Here is a 21,044-nt window from a genome sequence, read left to right as displayed (position 1 = left end):
CCGGGGCTCCTGGCCGCCGCCAGTGGAGCGCGCTCCGGCCTGCGGCACCCGCTGACTCCGCAGCACGGTTAGGGCGCTCAGATTGCGGACTTGCGGAGGCAGTCTGGCCAGCCTGTCGGGAGGCGGGGCACTGGCGGCCTCAGCCGGGACGTTGGGCCCGGCCCGGCGGGCCGCGGAGTGGCGGCGAGAGGGGGCGCAGCGGGGCCGGGCGGGCGCGGCGCGGAGGAAGTGCGGTCTTCGAGGCTCGGCGCGGGGCCGCAATGTCGTCCCGGCTCGGGCGCGACGACTCGGGGACCGGGGGCGCGCGGCGGCCGCGGGAGCCTCCGGAGCAAGAGCTGCAGCGCCGCCGGGAGCAGAGGCGGCGGCGGCACGACGCGCAGCAGCTGCAGCAGCTCAAGCACCTGGAGTCCTTGTGAGTCCGTCACGCCCGCCCCCGACTAATGCGAGGAATGGGGTCGGGGCCCGGGGTCGCGCGGCGGGGCCCGCCCGGCGTTGGAGACCTGCGAGTGGGCAGGTGGGCCCGTCCCCAGCGAGCCGGGTGCGGGATTTGATTCCGGGCTGCGGGACGCTGGACTCTCAGCCTTTGGAGGAAGAGCCGGGAGACTCCGTCCCCAGGGTCATCCCGGGCGCGCGAGGCGGCGACGGGCGGGCGCTTCCCTGCCGGAAACTACGGTTTTATTCCTCGTGCGGCGACGTCGGTGTCGGTCAGGATTTGAATACAGGAGAAGTGCGGCTGCGCCCTTGGGTACGTTCCCATTTCTCAGTTCAAGGGGCTTGCTCTGAACTGGGTAAAATCCCCATTCTTTTCATCTAGTGCTGTTAACTAGGGAGGAAAAAGCCCAGTCCCGTAACATGAGTGCGCGGTGAGGAAGGGAAGAATAAACGTGGGGTGAGGGCCTGGTCCCTGACTCTTCGGGAGGAGCTGTCAGGTAGAAGAGAGCGTGGACTTCTCTCTCGTCCCCAGGATTTTTTTTACCAGGGTGAAGGGTGGAAGCTACAAAGAGGCCAGTTCCAGCTCAACAAGAAGAATTAGGACCAGAGTCATAGATTCTTGCTGGTCAGCGTGGCCTGACCTAGGAGGCACTGTACTCCCCCAGCTACCCGGGAGAGAGTCCAGATAACGCCTGAGAGAAGGGTTGGTTGTAAAGGAGATTTAAACATCAGGTGGAAGGTTGGATTAATGACCCTTGCGGCTCTTTTCTGTGTTTCTGTCGTTCTGTAATCAGCTTTAGAAGTCTGACTTTACTAAGTTTGGTGTTCACTGAGTTATCTGAATTATTTCTGTTTCAGGCACTTCCCGTTACCTACCTTCTCATGATTGCTGAGACAGTCGTGTAAGGAAAGGCCCTCATTAACCTTCTGGGAGCTTTGATACAAAGTGCATGCTTCCTTGGAGCCTGGCCTGCTCTTTTCAGTGTGGCTCTTGAGCTGAATTTCACCTCAGTGGGCCGTGGTTTGGATACAGGTTCTGCATTGCTGGCATCCGCAGTCCTGGCGTGTTCAAGGCACTCTGGGCTCAGGCAGGGCTTAGCCCCACCAGCCCTCTGTATCTTTAACTGTAGGATGCCAGGTGGTGGTTAATACTATGTGTTTATTTTGTAGCTCACAGAGCTTTTTCACAGACAAGAGAAAGATGATAACGTTTTGTAGATGAGAAAATGGAGGCTCAGTGGTTAAGCGACTGACCTGGTTAGCCAACAAAATTAGAGCAGAATTCAGGAGTGTGATTCTCAGACCAGTGGGATTTTTCCAGTTTCACAGATTTGAAACTGGCTAGGCTATGGACATATTTGCTTTTTCTAGTTCAGGGTTTTGTTTGATTTTAATTAAGTTTAATTCATACCAGAGTAATACTTGTATATAGCTTAAAACTCAAATAGTACTAAAAATGCTACCAAAAATAGCGCTGGGCTGCCCAACTCATCATTTACCCCCCAGAGTAACCTGCACAGCCCTCCACCCCCTTCCCTCCTAACAAGGCCAAGCCTTCCATGTGCAGACTCTTTTAGTTTTTATTTCTTGGATTTAACTGCACATTTCTAAGTTATATGCTTACAACTGGTTTTGTTGACTCAACAATTTTAGACATCTGTTAACTTCTTGTCATAGTAGATAAAGATTTAGTTCTCTTACTTGCCCTTCTTGTTTCCATACTTTCAATATAGCACCATCATAATAACTTTCCTAATCAATGTCAGTGTTAACATTGTTATAACTCTTTTTTTTTTTGGCTGCGTTGGGTCTTCGTTGCTGTGCGCAGGCTTTCTCTAGTTGCGGTGAGCGGGGGCTACTCTTCATTGCGGTGTGCGGACTTCTTGTTGCGGTGGCTTCTCTTGTTGCGGAGCACAGGCTCTAGGCACATGGGCTCAGTAGTTGTGGCACACGGGCTTAGTTGCTCCGCAGCATGTGGGATCTTCCTGGACCAGCGCTCGAACCCGTGTCCCCTGCCTTGGCAGGCGGATTCTTAACCCCTGTGCCACCAGGGAGACCCTCAAGGCTCTTCTTACCTCACATTTTCCCTGCAATCTCTTGCTTTCCCTTCTTCCAAAAATAAAATCGCTGTGCCAAGACACCAAGTTACGATTTCAGTGAATTTAAGTTCGACATCGAACAGGATGTGGTATAGCATCAGTTTATTTATATAGGACTTCTGACTGCTGGGCATATTTTATTAACTGTTTTAGTTATAATGTAGTTTTAAGTTTTTTCTAAAAAAAAAAATCTTTTCATTTTGGTCTGCAGTTGCCTTTTGCTGATTGAGATGTGTTACATTCCTATGAACATGGTTCATGACTGGTGTTTTCTTCCTTTCTAGTTATGAAAAACCTCCTCCTGGACTTATCAAGGTCAGTGTGAAGTTTGTACTTTTGGTTTTTCTCTGAGACAGATTTGACTCAGTGCTCAGACTCAGTCACTTACGAAAAACAGCTGCATAAGGTTTGAACCTCCTTTTATGATAGTTCTGTGTCTTCCCTGCAGATGGCAGTCGGTTCATGCACTTTGGGCTTTGTGACAGCCTGTGCCTTTGCAGAAATTTAATCAGCCTTGTGTCTGTCCCCTAAGAAACCACTGCAGGCCCCCCGAGTGTTCCTCAGCACTCACTCCCATTTTTTCTGTCTCATTGTGACTGCATCTCCTCAAAGCTCTCCTGCCCCATGTTCCTTCTCTGACCCCCCCCCCCATGCTGATTTCTTGAATGTCATCAGCTCAGAGAACACTGGACTCTGAGGAGACGTGAAGCTCATCCAGTCCAGCCCTACCTGTTGCAGGAGTCCCTCCTCCAGCACCCTGGCCACAGTGTCAGTGTCTTTCTGCAGGAGCGAGACTTAGAGGACTTAAGGCCAAAGTAACCTTTTCTTTTTGGTAACTTTCAACTTAAAAAAAAAGATTTTTAGAAAACATTCTTCCATTATAAATTTAATATTCGTGGAAACTTGAAAAAATCATGAGGTAAAAAAACAGCACCTTAATTATATAGTGCAGTTATTTGGTAATGAAAATACATCTCACTAATACGGCATGTGTGAGATTATAAAACATGACAGTGGCCTTCAAGGTCTAATAATATATTTTACTCTAACACATTGTTCTTATTATTCCAGGAAACCTCACCTGTTTAACTCTATATTCTGCCTCATTCCACAAAGCTTTTAAGTTAGCAGAAAACTTTTTGTGATCTTAGAATCTAATTTTTGTGATCTAGAATCAGAATTTGGAGCTCACAGATCAATCCTATGTAAACACTAACTCTTCTCTAAGAACAGCTACTTTGTTTTCATGGTATAGCTAGCTCTTCTAGTATAGTTACTTCCGTTTTTTCTGTCAGTTATGATTTGTCTTTCTTTCTAGCTCTTCAGAGGGTAATTTATGATGACATTGGGATCTCCAGCCCATGAGAAAGCCAGGCAGGGCTGTGTTCTCAGACAGGTGGGAGAGAGTTCCTGTGCTTTTTTGCCGCACAGCTTACACAGTTTCCTTTTTCAGGAGGATGAGACTAAGCCAGAAGACTGTATACCAGATGTCCCAGGCAGTGAACATGCCAGGGAATTTCTGGCCCACGCACCAACCAAAGGACTTTGGATGCCACTGGGGAAAGAAGTCAGAGTCATGCAGTGTGAGTGTGGAAGGGTTTCAAGTAACACCCTCAATACGTGCAAGTTATAGACCACTGTTTACAAACGAGTTCACTTCTTTTAGTTCATTCTCCCCACAGCCCTGCTAAAGTCAGGACATGATCTCTGTGCTATAGGTGAGGAAGCCGCCTTGCATATGTTATTAAGTGTTCTGGTGTAAGAGGCAGTGCAGTGCCTAGACTCCAGGGCTTCTGGCTGTAAGGAAAATGGTCTTCCACAGGGCCGTAGCTGCCTGCGGAGTATACGCTTCAGTAGTATTCCTGTAACAGAAAGGATATTCCATGTAGAAATGCCATGAGGGACAAGGGATGCATTGGAGGGTGGTCCCTTGGGTCTTGCCTCAGTCAGTCATCCTCATCCGAGGTGTTGAGGTTTTATCCAGGTAACCTGAGAGGAGCTCTGGGCCACAGAGGATGGGTCTGGAACAGGTAGAGCTCTGTGTGCACACCCTCCACCGCACCAGAGCAGCAGCATCTTCATCCAGCGTAAGACGGCATTTGAAGAAGGGGTACTGCTGCCTTTAAAGACATTGTTGGTACAAAGATTCTTCACACACATAATTAAAATAGCAGTTTGCAGTCTCTTTGCCTCCATTCACACATCATCCTTTTTCCAGTACCTAGGTTACAGCAGTTAGCCTTATTCAGGGTGGCAGGGAATATATGAGGGCATGCTTTTTAGAAGTCAGGGATTTTGGGGTCCATCTTTGAGACTGGCAACCACAGTTATTGCTCATCATTGGGAGATAAAAAGTTGATTAGGAGCTCTAAGTGTGTGAGTGGGGCTTGCTGAGTTTCACTGGAGGGTAATCTTTCTAGTCTGGTGAATTGGGAACTTGTGAGGTCAGTACCTGTAGGTTTTTCTTCTTGGGGTGAGTTATATTTTCCTAGAGAAGAAGGCTCCTCCATGGAGGGTGAAGGCCAAGCTGCTAGTGTTGTGGGATCTTATTGGAGCAAGAAGGTTGGGAAATCTTGCCATTTACTTTTTATTTGTTCATGTAATCTTCTGTATTTACTGTGGCACCTTGCCTTCACATGTATCTGATGTCATTTTGCCAGAGATCTATGCTTTACCTTTTTCAGACAATAAACTTCCTTCCACCAGGGCTAGTAAGAGTTGCCCTTGGACTTTTCATCAATCCTCCTTATTTCAGCTCCTCCTTTACCTTTACTTTCAGAGGTATCTGGTGCTCAGAGCTCAATTCCTAAGCTCTTTGGAGGTGCTGCAAATAGAAATTGAGCTGATTCTCCGTTTTCCCCTCTGGTGGCTTAGAATTCAATTTTCTGGTGTCTGCTCTTCATTTAGCATTTAGGTTTTTTTTTTGTTTTTTTTTTTTGGCGGTACACGGGCCTCTCACTGTTGTGGCCTCTCCTGTTGCGGAGCACAGGCTCCGGAAGCACAGGCTCATTGGCCATGGCTCACGGGCCCAGCCGCTTTGCGGCATGTGGGATCTTCCCGGACCGGGGCACGAACTCACGTCCGCTGCCTCGGCAGGCGTACTCTCAACCACTGCGCCACCAGGGAAGCCCAGCATTTAGTATTTTAAAAAAATATTTATTTATTTATTTGGCTGTGCTGGGTCTTAGTTGCAGCACCCAGGATCTTCGTTGCCGCATGCGGAATCTTCATTGCCTCATGAAGCCCCCGGCTTCTTTCTTTAAGCATAATATTTTTGAGGTTCATCTATGGCATAGCACATGCCAGTAATGCCAGTAGTTCATTATTATTATTTCCTCCTTCTGCTTGCCTTTGGTTTGGGTCGCTCTTTGTTTTCTGGATTTTTTTATTGAACCTGTGATTATTGATTTGAGAGCTTCATTCTTTTCTAATATAGGCATTTAAAGCTCTACATTTCCCTCTAAGCACTGCTTTATCTGCATCTCATATGTTATGTTTAATTTTCGTTCAAGTCAAAATACTTGCTAATTTTCCTTGAAATTTCTTCTTTGACCCATGGATTGTTTAGAAATGTGTTGTTTAATTTCTACGTATTTGTAGATTCCCAAAGTTTCCTACTATCATTGCTTTCTAATTTGTCTTCTTTGTGGTTGGAAAACATACTTTGTATGGTTTGAATTCTTATTTTATTTTATTTTTAAGTATTTTATTTACTTATTTGGTTGTGCTGGGTTTTATTTGCGGCAGGTGGGCTCCTTAGTTGTGGCTCACCAGCTCCTTTAGTTGTGGCATGTGTGCTCCTTAGTTGCAGCACGTGGTCTCCTTAGTTGCGACTTGCAGGCTCCTTAGTTGTGGCATGCATGCGGGATCTAGTTCCCTGACCAGGGATCGAAACCGGGCCCTCTGAATTGGGAGCGCGGAGTCTTAACCACTGTGCCACCAGGGAAGTCCTGGTTTGAATCCTTTTAAATTTATTAATTCTTGTTTTATAGCCTAGCCTATGCTCTATTCTGGATAATGTTCCATGTGGGATTCAAATAAATGTGTATTCTGTTCTTTTGGGGTGGTCAGATGTTCTACAGATATCTGTGAGGTCTAGTTGGTTTATAGTATTGTTGAAGTCTTCTATTTCATTGTTGATATTCTCTCTAGTTGTTTTGTCCATTGTGGAATATTGAAGTCTCTAATTATTATTGTTGCATTATCTAGTTTTCCCTTTGTGCTGCATCTGTTTGGAACTTTGTTGTTAGGTGCATATATGTTTATAAGTGTTATATCCTCTTGATGGATTGACCCTTATATCATTATAAAATGTCAATATTTGTCTCTTGTAACAATTTTTGCCTTTGAGTCTGTTTTCTCTAATATTAGTATAGCCACTCCAGCTCTCTTTCAGTTAGATTTTTAAACTGAACTTTAGATTATTTATTTGAGATCTTTGTTCTTTTCTAATGTTGGTATTTAAAGCTATAAATTTCCTGTAAACACTGCTTTATTTGTATCTCTTTTCATCCTCTTACTTTCAGTTTAATTTTATCTTTGAATCTAAAGTTTGTTGTACTTGGAAAACATTTTTTTATCCATTCTGCCAATACCTGCCTTTTGATTTTCATTCAGATTAATGCTAATGTAATTTCAATAGAATACAGAAACTTTGTTCCTATACAGCTCCATTCTCTCCCCCTCCTTTGTGATAATATTGTCATACAAATTACATTTTTATATAAGCTCATCATCACTGTTTTATAATTATTTCTCTATGTAGTTGTTTTAAAATGAGATAGGAGAATAAAAGAATTACAATAAATGTATTTATACTGTCTTTTATAATTATGTTTGTAGTTAGCTTTACTGGTGCTGTGTATTTCATGTGGATTTGAGTAACTGCCTAGTATCCTTTCATCATTTCAGCTTTGTTATTTTTTGTAAGGCAAGTCCATTAGCAATAAATTTTCAGATTTTGTTTATCTGAACTTTAAGTTCCCTTTTGTTTCTGAAGGATAATTTTGCTGGCTGTAGAATTCTTGCTTAATAGTCTTTCTTTCAGCACTTTGAATATGTTATTCTACTGCCTTCTGGTCTCCACGGTTTGTGATAAGAAGTCATCTGATAATCTCATTGAGGATTGCTTATATGTGATGAGTTGTTTTTCTTTCATTTCTTTTAAAATTTTCTTGTTATCTTTCGCTTTTTAACAGTTTGCCTATGATGGATCTCTTTGAACTCATTCTACTTGGAGTTCATTGAGCTTCATGGATTTGTAGATTAATGTTTTTCATCAAATTGGGGAAGTTTTTGGCCATTATTTTTTCAAACATTCTACACTCTCTAGCACTCCTTTCTTTCTGAGATTTTCTTTATGCGTATGCTGTGAATTTTGATGGTATCCCACAGGTCTCTGAGACTCTGGCCAGCTTTCTTCATTGTTTTTTCTTTCTGTTCCTCAGACTGGATAATCTCAGTTGTTACCTATCTTCAGGTTTGCTTATTCTTTGTTCTGCCATCTTAAATCTGCTGTTAAGACCTTCCAGTTAATTTTTCAGTTTGATTATTGTGCTTTTCAACTCCAGAATTTCTTTTTTATTTATTTTTATAATTTGTATCCCTTTATTAATAATTTCCATCTGTTATGACATCACTTTCATACTTTTCTTTAATTCTTTAGACATAACTTCCTTTAGTTCTTTGAACTTATTTATAATAGCTGATTTAAAGTCTTTGTCTGGTAAGTCCAGTATCTGAACTTGCTGTTGCTTTGTGTGTTCTGCAATTTTTTGGTGAAAACTGCCCATTTTAGATAATATAAGGTGGTCTGGAAATCAGATTCTCCCTTCTACCCAGGTTTTGTTATTGTTCCTTTTTGTATTTTTAGTGACTTTCCTAACTAATTCTGTAAGTCTGTATTCCCTGTAGTGTATGGCCACTGAAGTCTCCTCTGTTAGCTTAGAGGTCAGCTAATAATACGACAGAGATTTCCTTAAATGCATTGATCTAAGAAGCCTTCTACCCTTTGCCAAGAGGTTATATGTGTGTGTTAAGACAAACCTGAAATGCTCATGTGGTTTGGTTTACATGTCTGCCTTAGCCTTTAGTGCCTGCTTGCACAGAGCCTTAACAGTGAGTCAGAAGTGAAAAAGAAGGCCTTCTCAGGCCTTTACTATGCATGCACACAGCCTTACACATGTGTATAGTCTTCTAGCTTCCCGGAATTATGTCAGAATTTTTGAGAGCCCTCTATGGACATCTCATTCCCCAGATCTTCCTTTTAAACTTTTGGCTGGGCTCTTGTTTACCCAGTGATATCACAGCCATAATAAGCTGTGATGTTAAACAATTGCAAGTGACTATTTTTGACAAATATCCTGGGGTAGGGCTTTTTCTGTAGAGCAAACTGCATGACTGGTCAGATAGCAACAATACCCTGCCAGCGTGGCTCTGTGCTCTGAAGTCAGGGCTTTTTGAGGTGCTCAAAATCCAGTCTTCCCTCTTCAGTGGGTGTGACACTGCTGCTTTTCACAGCTGTCATGGTTGCAGAGCTGCTTGTTTTTAAGACTGTTGTGTAAGTAGGGGTTGGGAGTGAGCCCAGTTAAAACGCCAGAAATCCTGCTGTTCCTACCAAGGCTCAGTAGGGTTTCTTTAATTAATACTCTTTAGATTGTGGCAAGCCTTTGGTTAATTTTCAAGGTTTCAGACAACTTGATTTGGAAAAATTTGCAACTATTTCCAATGCTTCTATGGAGGAACAGATTTATGGAGGTTGTTACTTGGCCCTTCTTGAGATACTTCCTGGATTATTCCTTTTGAAAAGAATTCTCTTGTCATTTTTGTAGAATCTCAGGAAGGAAATGAAAGGAGATGAATGTGTTTAGTCTGTCATCTTTACCCAGAAGTCTATGGCTTTTTTTTAAAGTTTGAAAACCACTGCTCTGTTTGATGAGGTGGTTAGTTGCATTTCACTTAGTATTTTATAGTTATTTGCATTGACTTGGAAAATAAAAGTTTGGGTTGGGACCAGATCCAGTTTTACCAAGAAGTAAATGAAGCTTAAGTTTCAGGGCCCCTCACTTGTGTCTTTCAAAGACCTGCAGGGACCATAGTGATGTGTTGATTATGGTCATATGATTTTGTAAAATTTGCCAAGGCAAGATTTTTGTTTTTCCTAAAGAGCCCCCTCCATCCCCACCCCCACCAAGTAATTTAAGCTCAGGCACCACAAAACTTGGACTCATTCCAAACAAGATATATATATATATATATACATATATATATATACATATGCATATTTTCATTGATTTTAGTGATTGTAGTATTATCTAGAACAGTGGTTCTCAAACTTTAATATGTCTACACATCACCAATAAGTCTTTTGAACTCCAAGTATGTGTCAGTGTTTCTGGGGTAGGCCTAATACTGTGCATTTCCACCAATCTCCCATGTGTTGTTGATTTTGCTTGTGCATGGACCACATTTTGAATAGTAAGGATCACCTTTCCTTTAAAGGTAAGAGGGTTTTGAACACAAAGAAAGACATTGGTTTGAAGGAGTGTTATCCTCCTTTCCTGAACTTTAAATGTTAGGAGAGATAAAGACAGGGACAGCTCAGAGGCAGTCAACAGAGAACCCCCAAACTTCATTGTTTTTCAATGGTTTCCTGAGATCCAGCTCTCAAAATTATGTTCCCATACAACCATTTTGTTTTCACTTTCAGTACAGTATTCAATAAATTACATGAGAAATTCAACACTTTATTACAAAATAGGCTTTGTGTTAGATGATTTGGCCCAATTGTAGGCTAATGTAGGTGTTCTGAGTGCATTTAAGGTAGGCTAGGCTAAGCTATGATGTTCAGTAGTTTAGGTGTATTAAGTGCATTTTCAACTTACAGTATTTTCAACTTATGATGGGTTTATTGGGATGTAACCCCATCATAACGCAAGGAAGATCTGTAGTTTCCCTTTGTTTTTTAGGATCTTACATGGTTCATTCACTGATTGCATTTGCTTTTAGAATTGGAGTTTAATGAAGAAAAACTTTAATATGATCTACTGATCCTTTGTCTTCATTAAAGGAAACTGTGTTATCTGACAGAAATATTTCCTCTTTTCTTTGTTTTCAGGTTGGCGCTGTAAACGATATGATCACCGAACAGGCGACAAAGAATGCCCTTTTTTTATCAAAGGCAACCAAAAGTTAGAACAGTTCAGAGTAGTAAGTAGAACCCCACCATATCAATTTACATTTATCAGAGATAGTGAATATCAGTTGATTAGGTACTAACAGTGAACTGCAAATTCACACAAAATACATTCCCAGAAGTCATTTGGCCAAAGTATCTGGTGTTAACTACATTTGTATTAAATTACAGGCGTACCTCAGAGATGTTGCAGGTTTGGTTCTGGCAATATCTAGAACCTCAATAAAGCAAATATCACAATATAGTGAATGACATGAATTTTTAAATTTCCCAACACATATAAAAGTCATGTTTACTCTATACTGTACTATGTTAAATATGCAATAGCATTCTGTCTAAAAAAACAAAGTACATAAGTTAATTTAAAATACTTTCTTGCTAAAAAATGCTAACCATCATCTGAGCCTTCAGAGAGTTGTAGTACAAACATCAAAGATCACTGATCACAGATCGCCCTAACAAATGTAATTATAATGAAAAGTTTGAAATATTGTGAGAATTACCAAAATGTGACACAGTGACATGGTGTGAGCAAATACTGTTGGAAAAATGATGCTGATATACTTGCTCAACGCAGAGTTGCCACAAACCTTCAATTTGTAAAAAACGTAGTATCTGCTAAGTGCAATAAAGTGAAGTGCAGTAAAATGAGGCATGCCTGTACATTTGTGTGACAGATTAGATCTTAACAAAAAACTTCTTATTAAGGTGTTATTCGCTTATACCTTGGGAATAGTGATTCTTTTTCTGAAGCAGACATTGTTATTTATTCAATCACTTTTTTTTAACTTATTGTATAAAAAAATCAGGTTTTTTTACTTATTGTATAAAAAAATCAGTTTCATAACTAAAATGAGGGTTTTGGTTTTCCAGGCTTTACCTGAAGATTATATGTCTTTAAACTATAAGCTAGAAGTGTATATATAAATTATATTTGCTCTTTACATGACAGTAAAATTATCATTTCCTTACCTTATTTTAACAGAGTCATTTCCCAGGGGTGTAAATTCTTCATTCAGTAACTGCTTCTGTCAAGTGAAATATGTAGCTGTCTGGATGTACTGAGGTTATCAACATATATCAAATTGGAGTCAACAGACATTCTCCAGTTTTTTGTTTTTTTTTTTTAATTTAATTTTTTGGCTGCATTGGGTCTTCATTGCTGTGCACGGGCTTTCTCTAGTTGCGGTCAGCAGGGGGCTACTCTTCGTTGTGGTGTGCAGGCTTCTTATTGCAGTGGCTTCTCTTTGTTGCAGAGCATGGGCTCTAGGCACACGGGCTTCAGTAGTTGCAGCATGCAGCCTCAGTAGTTGTAGCTCGCGGGCTCTCGAGTGCAGGCTCAGTAATTGTGGTGCGTGGGCTTAGTTGCTCTGTGGCATGTGGGATCTTCCCAGACCAGGGATTGAACCTGTGTCCCCTGCGTTGGCAGGTGGATTCTTAACCACTGCGCCACCAGGGAAGCCCCATTCTCCAGTTTTTAAGACATTTTAAGATGTTGTGTTTTCATTTTAATAATCTGAAATAACTTATTTTGGATCAATTGTTCTACTTTTAGGTTGAATGACAATTACTACAGATACTATAGAACATAGTTTGGTGATAAATCTCAAAAACTTTAAACATACTCATTTTGACTCAGAAATCCCACTTTAATTTACCTTAAGGATGTAAGAGAACGTTAATATATACACAATTCTTTATTTATGTATAAGGATAGCTTTCATTATTATTTATGTGGTTAGAAAAATGGGAGCTAAAGAAAAATAGGAAACACCTTAATAGTCCAATATATCAACATAAATTACTGTAACAGAAATTATTTAGCCATTAGGAAATGTGTTTTAATAAAATGTGTAATATCATGGGAAAATGTTTATGAAAACACAACTGAAAAGTAATAGAGTTTTATATATAAATGGTATGATTATAATTTTTCATAAATTATAATAACAATTTATATTTTAAAATATTATAAAATTTATAATAACAATTTAAAAAGACCAGGGACTTCCCTGGTGGTCCAGTGGTAAAGAATCCACCTTCCAATGCAGGGGATGCGGGTTTGATCCCTGGTCAGGGAGCTAAGATCCCACATGCCACAGGGCAACTAAGCCTGCGCACTGCAACTACTGAGCCCACGCGCCTCAACTAGAGAGAGAAAAACCTGCACACCACCACTAGAGAGAAGCCCGTGCACCACAACGAGAGATCCTGCATGCCACAACTGAAAATCCCACATGCCTCAACGAAGATCTCGTGTGCTGCAACTAAGAGCCAATACGGGACTTCCCTGGTGGTGCAGTGGTTAAGAATCTGCCTGCCAATGCAGGGGACATGGGTTCAATCCCTGGTCCAGGAAGATCCCACATGCCATGGAGCAGCTAAGCCTGTGCACCACAACTACTGAGCCTGTGCTTTAGAGCCCGCGAGCCACAACTACTGAAGCCCGAGTGCCTAGAACCCATGCAGCGCAGTGAAGAGTAGCCCCCACTCGCCGCAACTAGAGAAAGCAGCAACGAAGACCCGATCAAGCCAAAAATAAATTAAAAAAAAAAAAGACCCAATGTGGCCAATAAATAAAAAGAGAGACCAGGGAATTCCCTGGTGGTCCAGTGGTTAGGACTCGGCGCTTTCATTGCCGTGGGTGCAGGTTCAATCCCTGGTCAGGGAACTGAGATTCCACAAGCTGTGTGGTGCAGCCAAAAAAAAAAAAAAGAAAAGGAAAAAGAGAGACCGAATGTTAATATTACTGTTATCCCTGCGTAGTGAAGTAGTAGATTTTTTTAAAAAACTTAATTTTCTGATAATATCTAAAATTTCTGTAATAAACATTTATTCTTTTTTAAAATGAGATAATTCAAATACCATAACATTTCCCATATGTGTTCTTACTTTTAAGTAATTCAAATCATTTAAAATTATCTATACCTCCAGTATACTTCCATACTTTGTTTGGGATACTTATATATTTTTGCATACCTATAAATGTTTCATTGTTATATATAATTTTATAATTCACTTGTTTTTCTTAATACTATTTCTTGATCATGTATCCACATAGAACAAAGAGAATTGCCTCAATATTTCTTCCTTGAATAGTTTTTCATGATTCTGCCATCGTTTAATTCTTTATAAAGGATATTTAAATTATATACTGTATTTTTCTCTTTTTAAAAAATAGTTATATATTTATTTTGGCTGTGCTGGGTCTTAGTTGCGGCACACGGGATCTTCGTTACGGCATGTGGGATCTTTAGTTGTGGCATGCAGACTCTTAGTTGTGGCATGCATGTGGGATCTAGTTCCCCGACCAGGGACTGAACCCGGGCCCCCTGAATTGGGAGTGTGGAGTCTTATCCACCAGACCACCAGGGAAGTCCCTCTTTTTTTGACCACTCTGCGTGGCTTGCGGGATCCTAGTTCCCCGATCAGGGATCGAACCCAGGCCCTCCGCAATGAAAGCCTGGAGGCCTAACCACTGGGGAATTCCCTTCTGTATTTTTCTAATTGGAAAATTATTTTTACAGCTTCAGGGAGTTTGCAGTTCTGGTGACCCTTAGGAAGGATTAGAACGTTTGAACAACCAAACTGGAAAAGAATAACTAGCTTTTAGTAACAGAGATTTAATGTTTAATTAACTAACAACCCATGAAGCCTAACCCAGCCTTAACCTTTTCTCACCCTTAAGGCACATGAAGATCCCATGTATGACATCATACGAGAGAATAAAAGACATGAAAAGGATGTAAGGTGAGGTTGTCCTGATGATAACAATATCCTCTTAAAGTCCGAAATTATATAAAGTTGGAAACAACCATTCCAATATTAGAGAAATGGTTTAATAAATATGGTATTTTAATTGTGAAATGTTAGGAGAGCAGGAGTAATCCCTGAAGAGGCCAGTATGTGGGGAATGAGCAGGACAGCCTGTTCTACTTGGGTTAACTTAAAGCAGTGGGCTTTGGGACTTCCCTGGTGGCACAGTGGTTAAGATGCAGGGGACATGGGTTCGATCCCTGGTCCAGGAAGATCCCACATGCCGCAGAGCAACTAAGTCTGTGCACCACAACTACTGAATCCCGCGCGCCTAGATCCCGTGCTTCGCAACAAGAGAAGCCACCGCAGTGAGAAGCCCGTGCGCCGCAACGAAGAGTAGCCCCCTCTCTCTGCAACTAGAGAAAGCCCGCACGCGGCAACGAAGACCCAGTGCAGTCAAAAATAAATAAATAAATTTTAAAAAGAACCGTTATTAAAATTTATTTCAAAAAAGAAAAAGGCAGTGGGCTTCGCCGGCCTACATTCTGTGGTCCATCAGTTAAGCCTGTTATCTCCCTTGACTTGTGGTTTTTATGCCCAGCTTACCCGAAAGAACCTCAAACCAAACTCCTCCTCCTCTGTTCTGATTTCCAGACTGCTGAGCCCATAAAGCTGTCAATCAAATTCCTTCATCCTAAAACCTCTTTCCTCAAACTCAGTACTCTCTACTATTAAGGAAGTCAAAAGAAGCCACCAGACCTCCCTTTACAGAGGTATCTTATCAGCCTGCCATCATGGTTGTGGTAGGCGAAATTGTAAAACAGCCCCAAGGTTTCCTACCCAAACCTATAGAACTGTTACTTTAAGGGATTTTACTCCCATGATTAGATTATGTTAAAAGATAGTTTGGCCTTTTAAGGGTGACTGTTTGGGTGATCTGAACCAAATCACATGAGATTTTTCTTTTTTTAATCAATTTTTTTTATTTTTTTTTATTTTTGGCTGCGTTGGGTCTTTGTTGCTGTGTGTGGGCTTTCTCTAGTTGCGGCGAGCGGGGCTACTCTTTGTTGTGGTGCCCTGGCTTCTCTTGTTGTGGAGCACGGGCTCTAGGCGTGCAGGCTTCAGTAGTGTGGCACACGGGCTTAGTTGCTCCACGGCACGTGGGATCTTCCTGGACCAGGGCTCGAACCCGTGTCCCCTGCGTTGGCAGGCAGGTTCTTAACCACTGCGCCACCAGGGATGCCCTCGCGTGAAAATTTTAAAACCAGAGTTTTTTTTCTGGCAGGTAGCAAAGTATGGCAGTGGTTCCCACGGAGATTTCTGCTCCAGTAAGTTTTGACTCTGTATCTGCCCATCTCTCCAGTTTTGGGGTCAGCGGTTTGCCCTGTGACCTCAATTCTCTGATAGATTTAAGAAGATCTGATGATTAGTTTGTTCGGCTTTTTACTTGTTAGGACAGAGTGAAGACTTCTAATCTCTTTACATGCCAGACCAGAGACGGGAAGTTGGTGGATATTGCTTTAAGCCACTACATTTGCGGTAATTAGTTCCTGCCCACATCTGGAAAATTCGTGAGGGCAGAGACTATCTTGTTACATGTTGTAGTCTCACCTTCTAACACAATGTGTCACGCATGGTGGTGTTCAATGGGAATTTGTTAAAAGTATGGTTACATTTTCCATTTGGAACATGATTTGGAAGTTATAGTGGATGCTGTATTGTGCCACTTGTATTTGCCTCCTAACCCCTACACCTGACTTCAGGACTGAAGTATTTATTCTCCCAACTGCTGGTTAACAGCTGACTTCAGGTAACAGTTGCAAATGACCTCCACTTTCCAGGGATTGGTTGTTCTTGCTTGAAGAGAGCTACGCTATCCAAGGCCACGCCTCATTTCCAGGGGCATCCTGCATCACAGTGACTGGTCTATGCAGGGGTGTAAAATGTAGCCTCTTGCCCCAACTGGGACAATTCTGCAGGGTCATTACAGCTCATGAGCTCTCAGTGGGATTGGCCAAGGCCTTTGTTGTGCCTGCATCACACCCAAACTCCTGCTTAATCATGCTTTCTTTGTCCCCTCAGAGATGTTATTCCCTAAAGCACTCTCCATTAAATTTCTTGCACCCAAATCTCCATCTCAGAGTCTGGTCCTAAGAAATTCAACCTGCCACAGAGGTAAGATGGCAGGGAAGAAGAAGGGTAGGTGTGGTCAGGAATTATTGTTCATTTTAGACTCCGTTTTCCAAATTTATACTTAGCTTTTCATCTCCCCTCTAGGGTAAAGGCGAGACTGGGAAGGATTACGGAACAGGAAAATGTTCATTGGTACTCTTCTCTGTCTTTGTGCTTCCTCTTCCATATACTGGCATTATCAGTTTCCCCACCTTCTAGGGTCCAACCCACAAGGCCCAATTTATTAATCTAATTAACACTAAGCCATTCGTTCACAAATACCTGAATATATATGATGTCCGAGGATCTATACTCTTCCATGGGGATACTGCATTGGCTACACTAATCCATGGCCCTAAGGAATGAATACATGGTCTCCTTTGATGAGGGTAAGAATGTCACAAGTCTCATCTGTCATGTCATGAAATGGGCTATGAAAGTTAAGATACAGGTGCTACTAGAACACATAGGAGTGTCACATAATCCAGCCTTGGGTGGGGATAGGAGTGAGAGGTGTTTTCCTGGAGTATCTAAACAAAATCTTTAAGTAGGGGTTAGATAAAGTCATAGGTCTCATAAGACCAGCCTTGGAAACACTATCATCTTTTGCTTCTCATCTGAAAAAATGTAGCGCTTAATCACTTTTTACCATCTCCTTAATCCATTTTGAGGGATACTTGGTTAATACAGGGAGTTAAAGGACATTTTTCTATAGGACATTTTCATCACAGGTTTACTTAGAAGCAGCATTGAGTGGACACATTGATATGTATCAAAATACTGTCCATACTATCACCCAGAAAGCCTTTCTTGGAGGCACCCCCATCCTCTCACATATGCTCTGTTCTTTCAGATAACCGTGGGAGAGCCTCCAATCACATCAAAATCTTTTTAGCACATAGTCACACACCTAACCTGCACCATTTATTGGGAGATTGGTTCTGCAAATTGACCACCTAGGTCCTAGGTTCTTAGTATAAAGATCTTTTGTTTCCTAAAGCTTCCTTTATTCCTAAGGAGTCTACACTAGTTGAAAGCATAAAACATATGATTCTACAGGCCACCACTGGAAATATCCATCAGTGGACCTACTATGTTCCTGGACTCCATTTATAAACAATGAGTTGGCATCCTTTCCGTCTTCAAGATGGTTCCTCTTTGTGGGGAATGCTTAATCTTTTTATTTTGTCCTCAAATCCACCATCCTTTTCTCCTTATCTAAAGGTCCTTGGAGATTACAAGACAAAACTATTCATGACAGATGGTGCTGTCATGAGTGATGTGGCCACTATGAGAGAAGAAAATGCTTAAGAATCACACACTTTTGCAATTCAATTTATTTGCTGTTTTACAACTTATATTTCCAAAGGCTTTACAATGTCACATTTTCTTGTTTTTTGATACAATGCTTTAATAGTTCAGTCAAGAGAGATATATGATGAAATATTTAGCTCTTCCTTGAAGCTGAAACTCAGCAATTTATTTCCTGTGAAATAATAATGGAATACATTTCCTTAAATTGGTGTGTAACAGACTCAAGATGTTATACAGAGAATCATTACCAATATCTTTAGTTTCCATTTTTAGGATAAAGCCAAAGGTCTTGACATTTTGCCTGAGCTTAGTTATCAGTCTTCCCTTTATGACCACTGCAGGGCAGAAATGGCCTTTAAGGGGCCACCAAGCCACTGCTCCAGGACCAGGGGTTGAGGTGAGGCAGGGTTACCCAATGCCAAGACTCTGTGTAGGGAAGCCTGTTAAGCTACTGCCCCTTAAGGGAGATGCTAAGCTTCCAGTACCCAGCTCTAAGCTGGGACACTAAGAGTGAAACTGCCAGGATCACTTACAAAATCCCATTTTAACCCACGACATACTACCATTAACAGATCGGGAGTTAAGTGTGAAAGCCAGCTTAAAAATAACATTCCACAGAATTGAAAGGCTTTGGCTCTAATCCTGTCAGGTAGGGCCTTCTTTACAAGGTATGTCTGTTACCTGGGTAGAACTCTGCCATTTGTCATTGCCCATAAGCAGTGTTAGCTTTGAAGGGCAGACCAGACACCAAGTAGGAAACCCCAAACAAAGTCCAAAAAGCAAATCATAAGATGAACTGGACACAGGATAGATACCAACCTCTAGAGCTGCTGGGTATTTCCTAAACTTTATAGCATCTGCCTCGAATCTCTGTTACTTTGTAGGGGAACTTGGTTTTTGATCTCTCACAGTTACCTGAGGGAAGAAGTGATTCATACATTAAATAATCCAAATTGCTTAAAAACCAAAAGGAAAAAATAAATCAAAAACACATCTTTCAAGAAATTGACCTGTTTTTCATGATACTATTCTATATCATTCTGTAGTTCTTGGCAGCAAAAAATATCATTGGCAAAAATAATAACAGACAATTTAATAGAAGAGAGACTTCAGCCTGGAAATTAAAATCTTGACTGTGTGACCTGGAGTAAACTGAAGTTCCCATTATCTTCACAGGATGACTCGGTCAGACTTTTTTTTTTTTCCGGCTGCACCGTGCGGCTTGCAGGATCTTAGCTCCCCGATTAGGGATCAAAAACCCTGGCCCTCAGCAGTGAAAGCAAGGAGTCCTAACCACTGGACCACCAGGGAATTCCCCACACTTTCTTTCAGACATGGCCAAAGAAGAAAAGTGCTAAAAACTACTCAACTACAATATTAAGAAGGGGGAGAGGGAGTAAATTTATAACCAGTGTTATTACCCAAAATAGAAGAAGATTCATACATGCTCTGATGGGAAATGACATGGGAATTCAGAAGCAGATAAGACTTTGAGAAGGCTAAAGGTAAAGTTGCCGGTGTTTTAGTTTATTCATTTTACCATGTTAGACATCGTGATCTAGGGCTCACACACATCTGGAATGGTCCCATTCATGGAGCTTACACAGCGCTTCTTTCTTATGTATGAGGGGTCTCTAAGCACAGTGGTCCAGAACAGTCTCTCTTGCCGTCTTTTATGAGCAGGGACTAAACATACCAAAGCCAAAAAACTCTGCTCATATCGTAAAGTCACCCTATTTTAAAAAACCCCTTCCAAATTACTGAGCATGAATCGAAGTCATGACAACAGCCAAGAGTTAAGATGTGACAATACCCCAACTTTTCAATGGAAGTGGTAGGCATAAATATGTCGAGTCTAAAGGTTCTGGGACTAAGACTGGAACTTATTTAAACTTCCCTGGGGCTCTTATGCATCCCATTCTTCACTTACCTGCTTTGTTTCATTCTTTGCACCCCAGAGGTAATCATCTCCCAAAGCTCTCCTTTGGGTCCTCCCTCCCTCCCCACTCCTGTCAGCTGTGCCCCCGCCAGTCATAGGATGGTCCAAACTCAAGCTTCAACCAGGTGTGGGGAGGCTGCTAGTCCAGTCCCTCAATCTCACCACTTTATGCCCCTCCCACCATAACCCACACAGCAAAGCAAAACAACTTCTCTTCCCAAGTTAACTCTTTTCCATGGATGTTACCATTTTTTTCGATGTACTCAAGTTCAAACTCCAGCCCTTTCTTAAAGATGCAATTGCATTAGTCCTCTCACATGTCTCTCTTTTTTTTTGGTAAACATACTTGTTAAGCAGTTTAAATTTTATTGACCTCCTGGTTTTTTTAAAAAAAGTTAAATTTAAGGTCACACCTCTAAGTTTGATGCACTATATACAGATCGTGCAGAGTATGACTATGAAGAGATACAAATTAGTCCATGCGGAAAAAGATTTACTAGAGTACAGAATCATTTTCATAAATACATGTCTCTATCTCATACTCCCATGTGAGTCAGGACCCTCACCACTTTGTTGATTTATTGGGTTGCCAAAAAGTTCGTTCGGGTTTTCTGTAAGATGTTATGGGACTTTTTGGCCAACCCAGTACAACACTTCTTGTTGAAAAAAACTGGTTTGGGGGGACTTCCCCGGTGGTCCAGTGGTTAAGATTCCACCTTCCAATGCAGGGGCCCTGGGTTCAATCCCTGGTCGGGGAACTAAGATCCCACATACCACAGAGCCAAAAAATGAAATTAAAACAAACAAAATGGTTTTCAGCCATATAGGCACTCTTCACTCTAATTTCTCCTATAAAGTACTGCTGGTTGAAATTCCTACAGCACATTTGTCTCATTTCTCTACTCAATCTGGATTAGCCCCTTATTGCCTACAGGATAAAAATCTGTAAGTGAAGAAAAACACTACTACTTTACCCCATTCTCCTTGGCCTATTTCCCAATTCCTCACAAGTCTTCCCTCTGGCAGGATGGTCTCAAGAGGAATCCTGCCAGGGCTGCCCATTTGAGCTCACGCTACTGTCTCCATTCCCACTCCAAACTTGCTCTTTTGTCTCCAAACCACAGAACCTAAAACTGTG

The 21,044-nt window shown here is 41.6% G+C and overlaps 1 protein-coding gene across 3 annotated transcripts; it reads left to right on the top strand.

Moving 5' to 3' along the window:
• The first annotated feature begins 228 nt into the window (after positions 1-228).
• LOC114901828 (retinitis pigmentosa 9 protein-like) lies at positions 229-14,479 on the top strand. 3 transcript variants are annotated; one of them, XM_029233977.1, is made up of 5 exons: positions 229-412; positions 2,816-2,846; positions 3,985-4,114; positions 10,648-10,739; positions 14,414-14,479. In XM_029233977.1, the coding sequence occupies exons 1-5, from the start codon at positions 261-263 to the stop codon at positions 14,477-14,479; spliced, it is 471 nt and encodes a 156-aa protein (XP_029089810.1). In that variant the 5' UTR covers positions 229-260. The 3 variants fall into 3 exon arrangements, 2 of the variants coding, with proteins under 2 accessions (XP_029089810.1, XP_029089809.1); XM_029233976.1 differs by lacking the exon at positions 14,414-14,479 and having other exon boundaries at positions 10,648-11,217; XR_003795296.1 differs by lacking the exon at positions 14,414-14,479 and having other exon boundaries at positions 288-745; positions 10,648-10,674.
• The last annotated feature ends 6,565 nt before the right edge of the window (positions 14,480-21,044 follow it).

This window comes from Monodon monoceros, unplaced genomic scaffold, assembly GCF_005190385.1.
Source record: "Monodon monoceros isolate NGI ecotype Baffin Bay Population unplaced genomic scaffold, NGI_Narwhal_1 Super_Scaffold_2, whole genome shotgun sequence".
NCBI classification, from domain to species: Eukaryota; Metazoa; Chordata; class Mammalia; order Artiodactyla; family Monodontidae; genus Monodon; species Monodon monoceros.
Note: the sequence above shows the minus strand (reverse complement) of the source record. Positions and strands in the feature narration are given on the sequence as shown.

Coding starts and splice junctions, on each gene's coding strand:
- LOC114901828 (XM_029233976.1), top strand. CDS start 261: ATGTCGTCCCGGCTCGGGCGCGACGACTCGGGGACCGGGGGCGCGCGG. Junction 2,847..3,984: donor CTCCTCCTGGACTTATCAAG/GTCAGTGTGAAG, acceptor TTCCTTTTTCAG/GAGGATGAGACTAAGCCAGA. Junction 4,115..10,647: donor AGAAGTCAGAGTCATGCAGT/GTGAGTGTGGAA, acceptor CTTTGTTTTCAG/GTTGGCGCTGTAAACGATAT.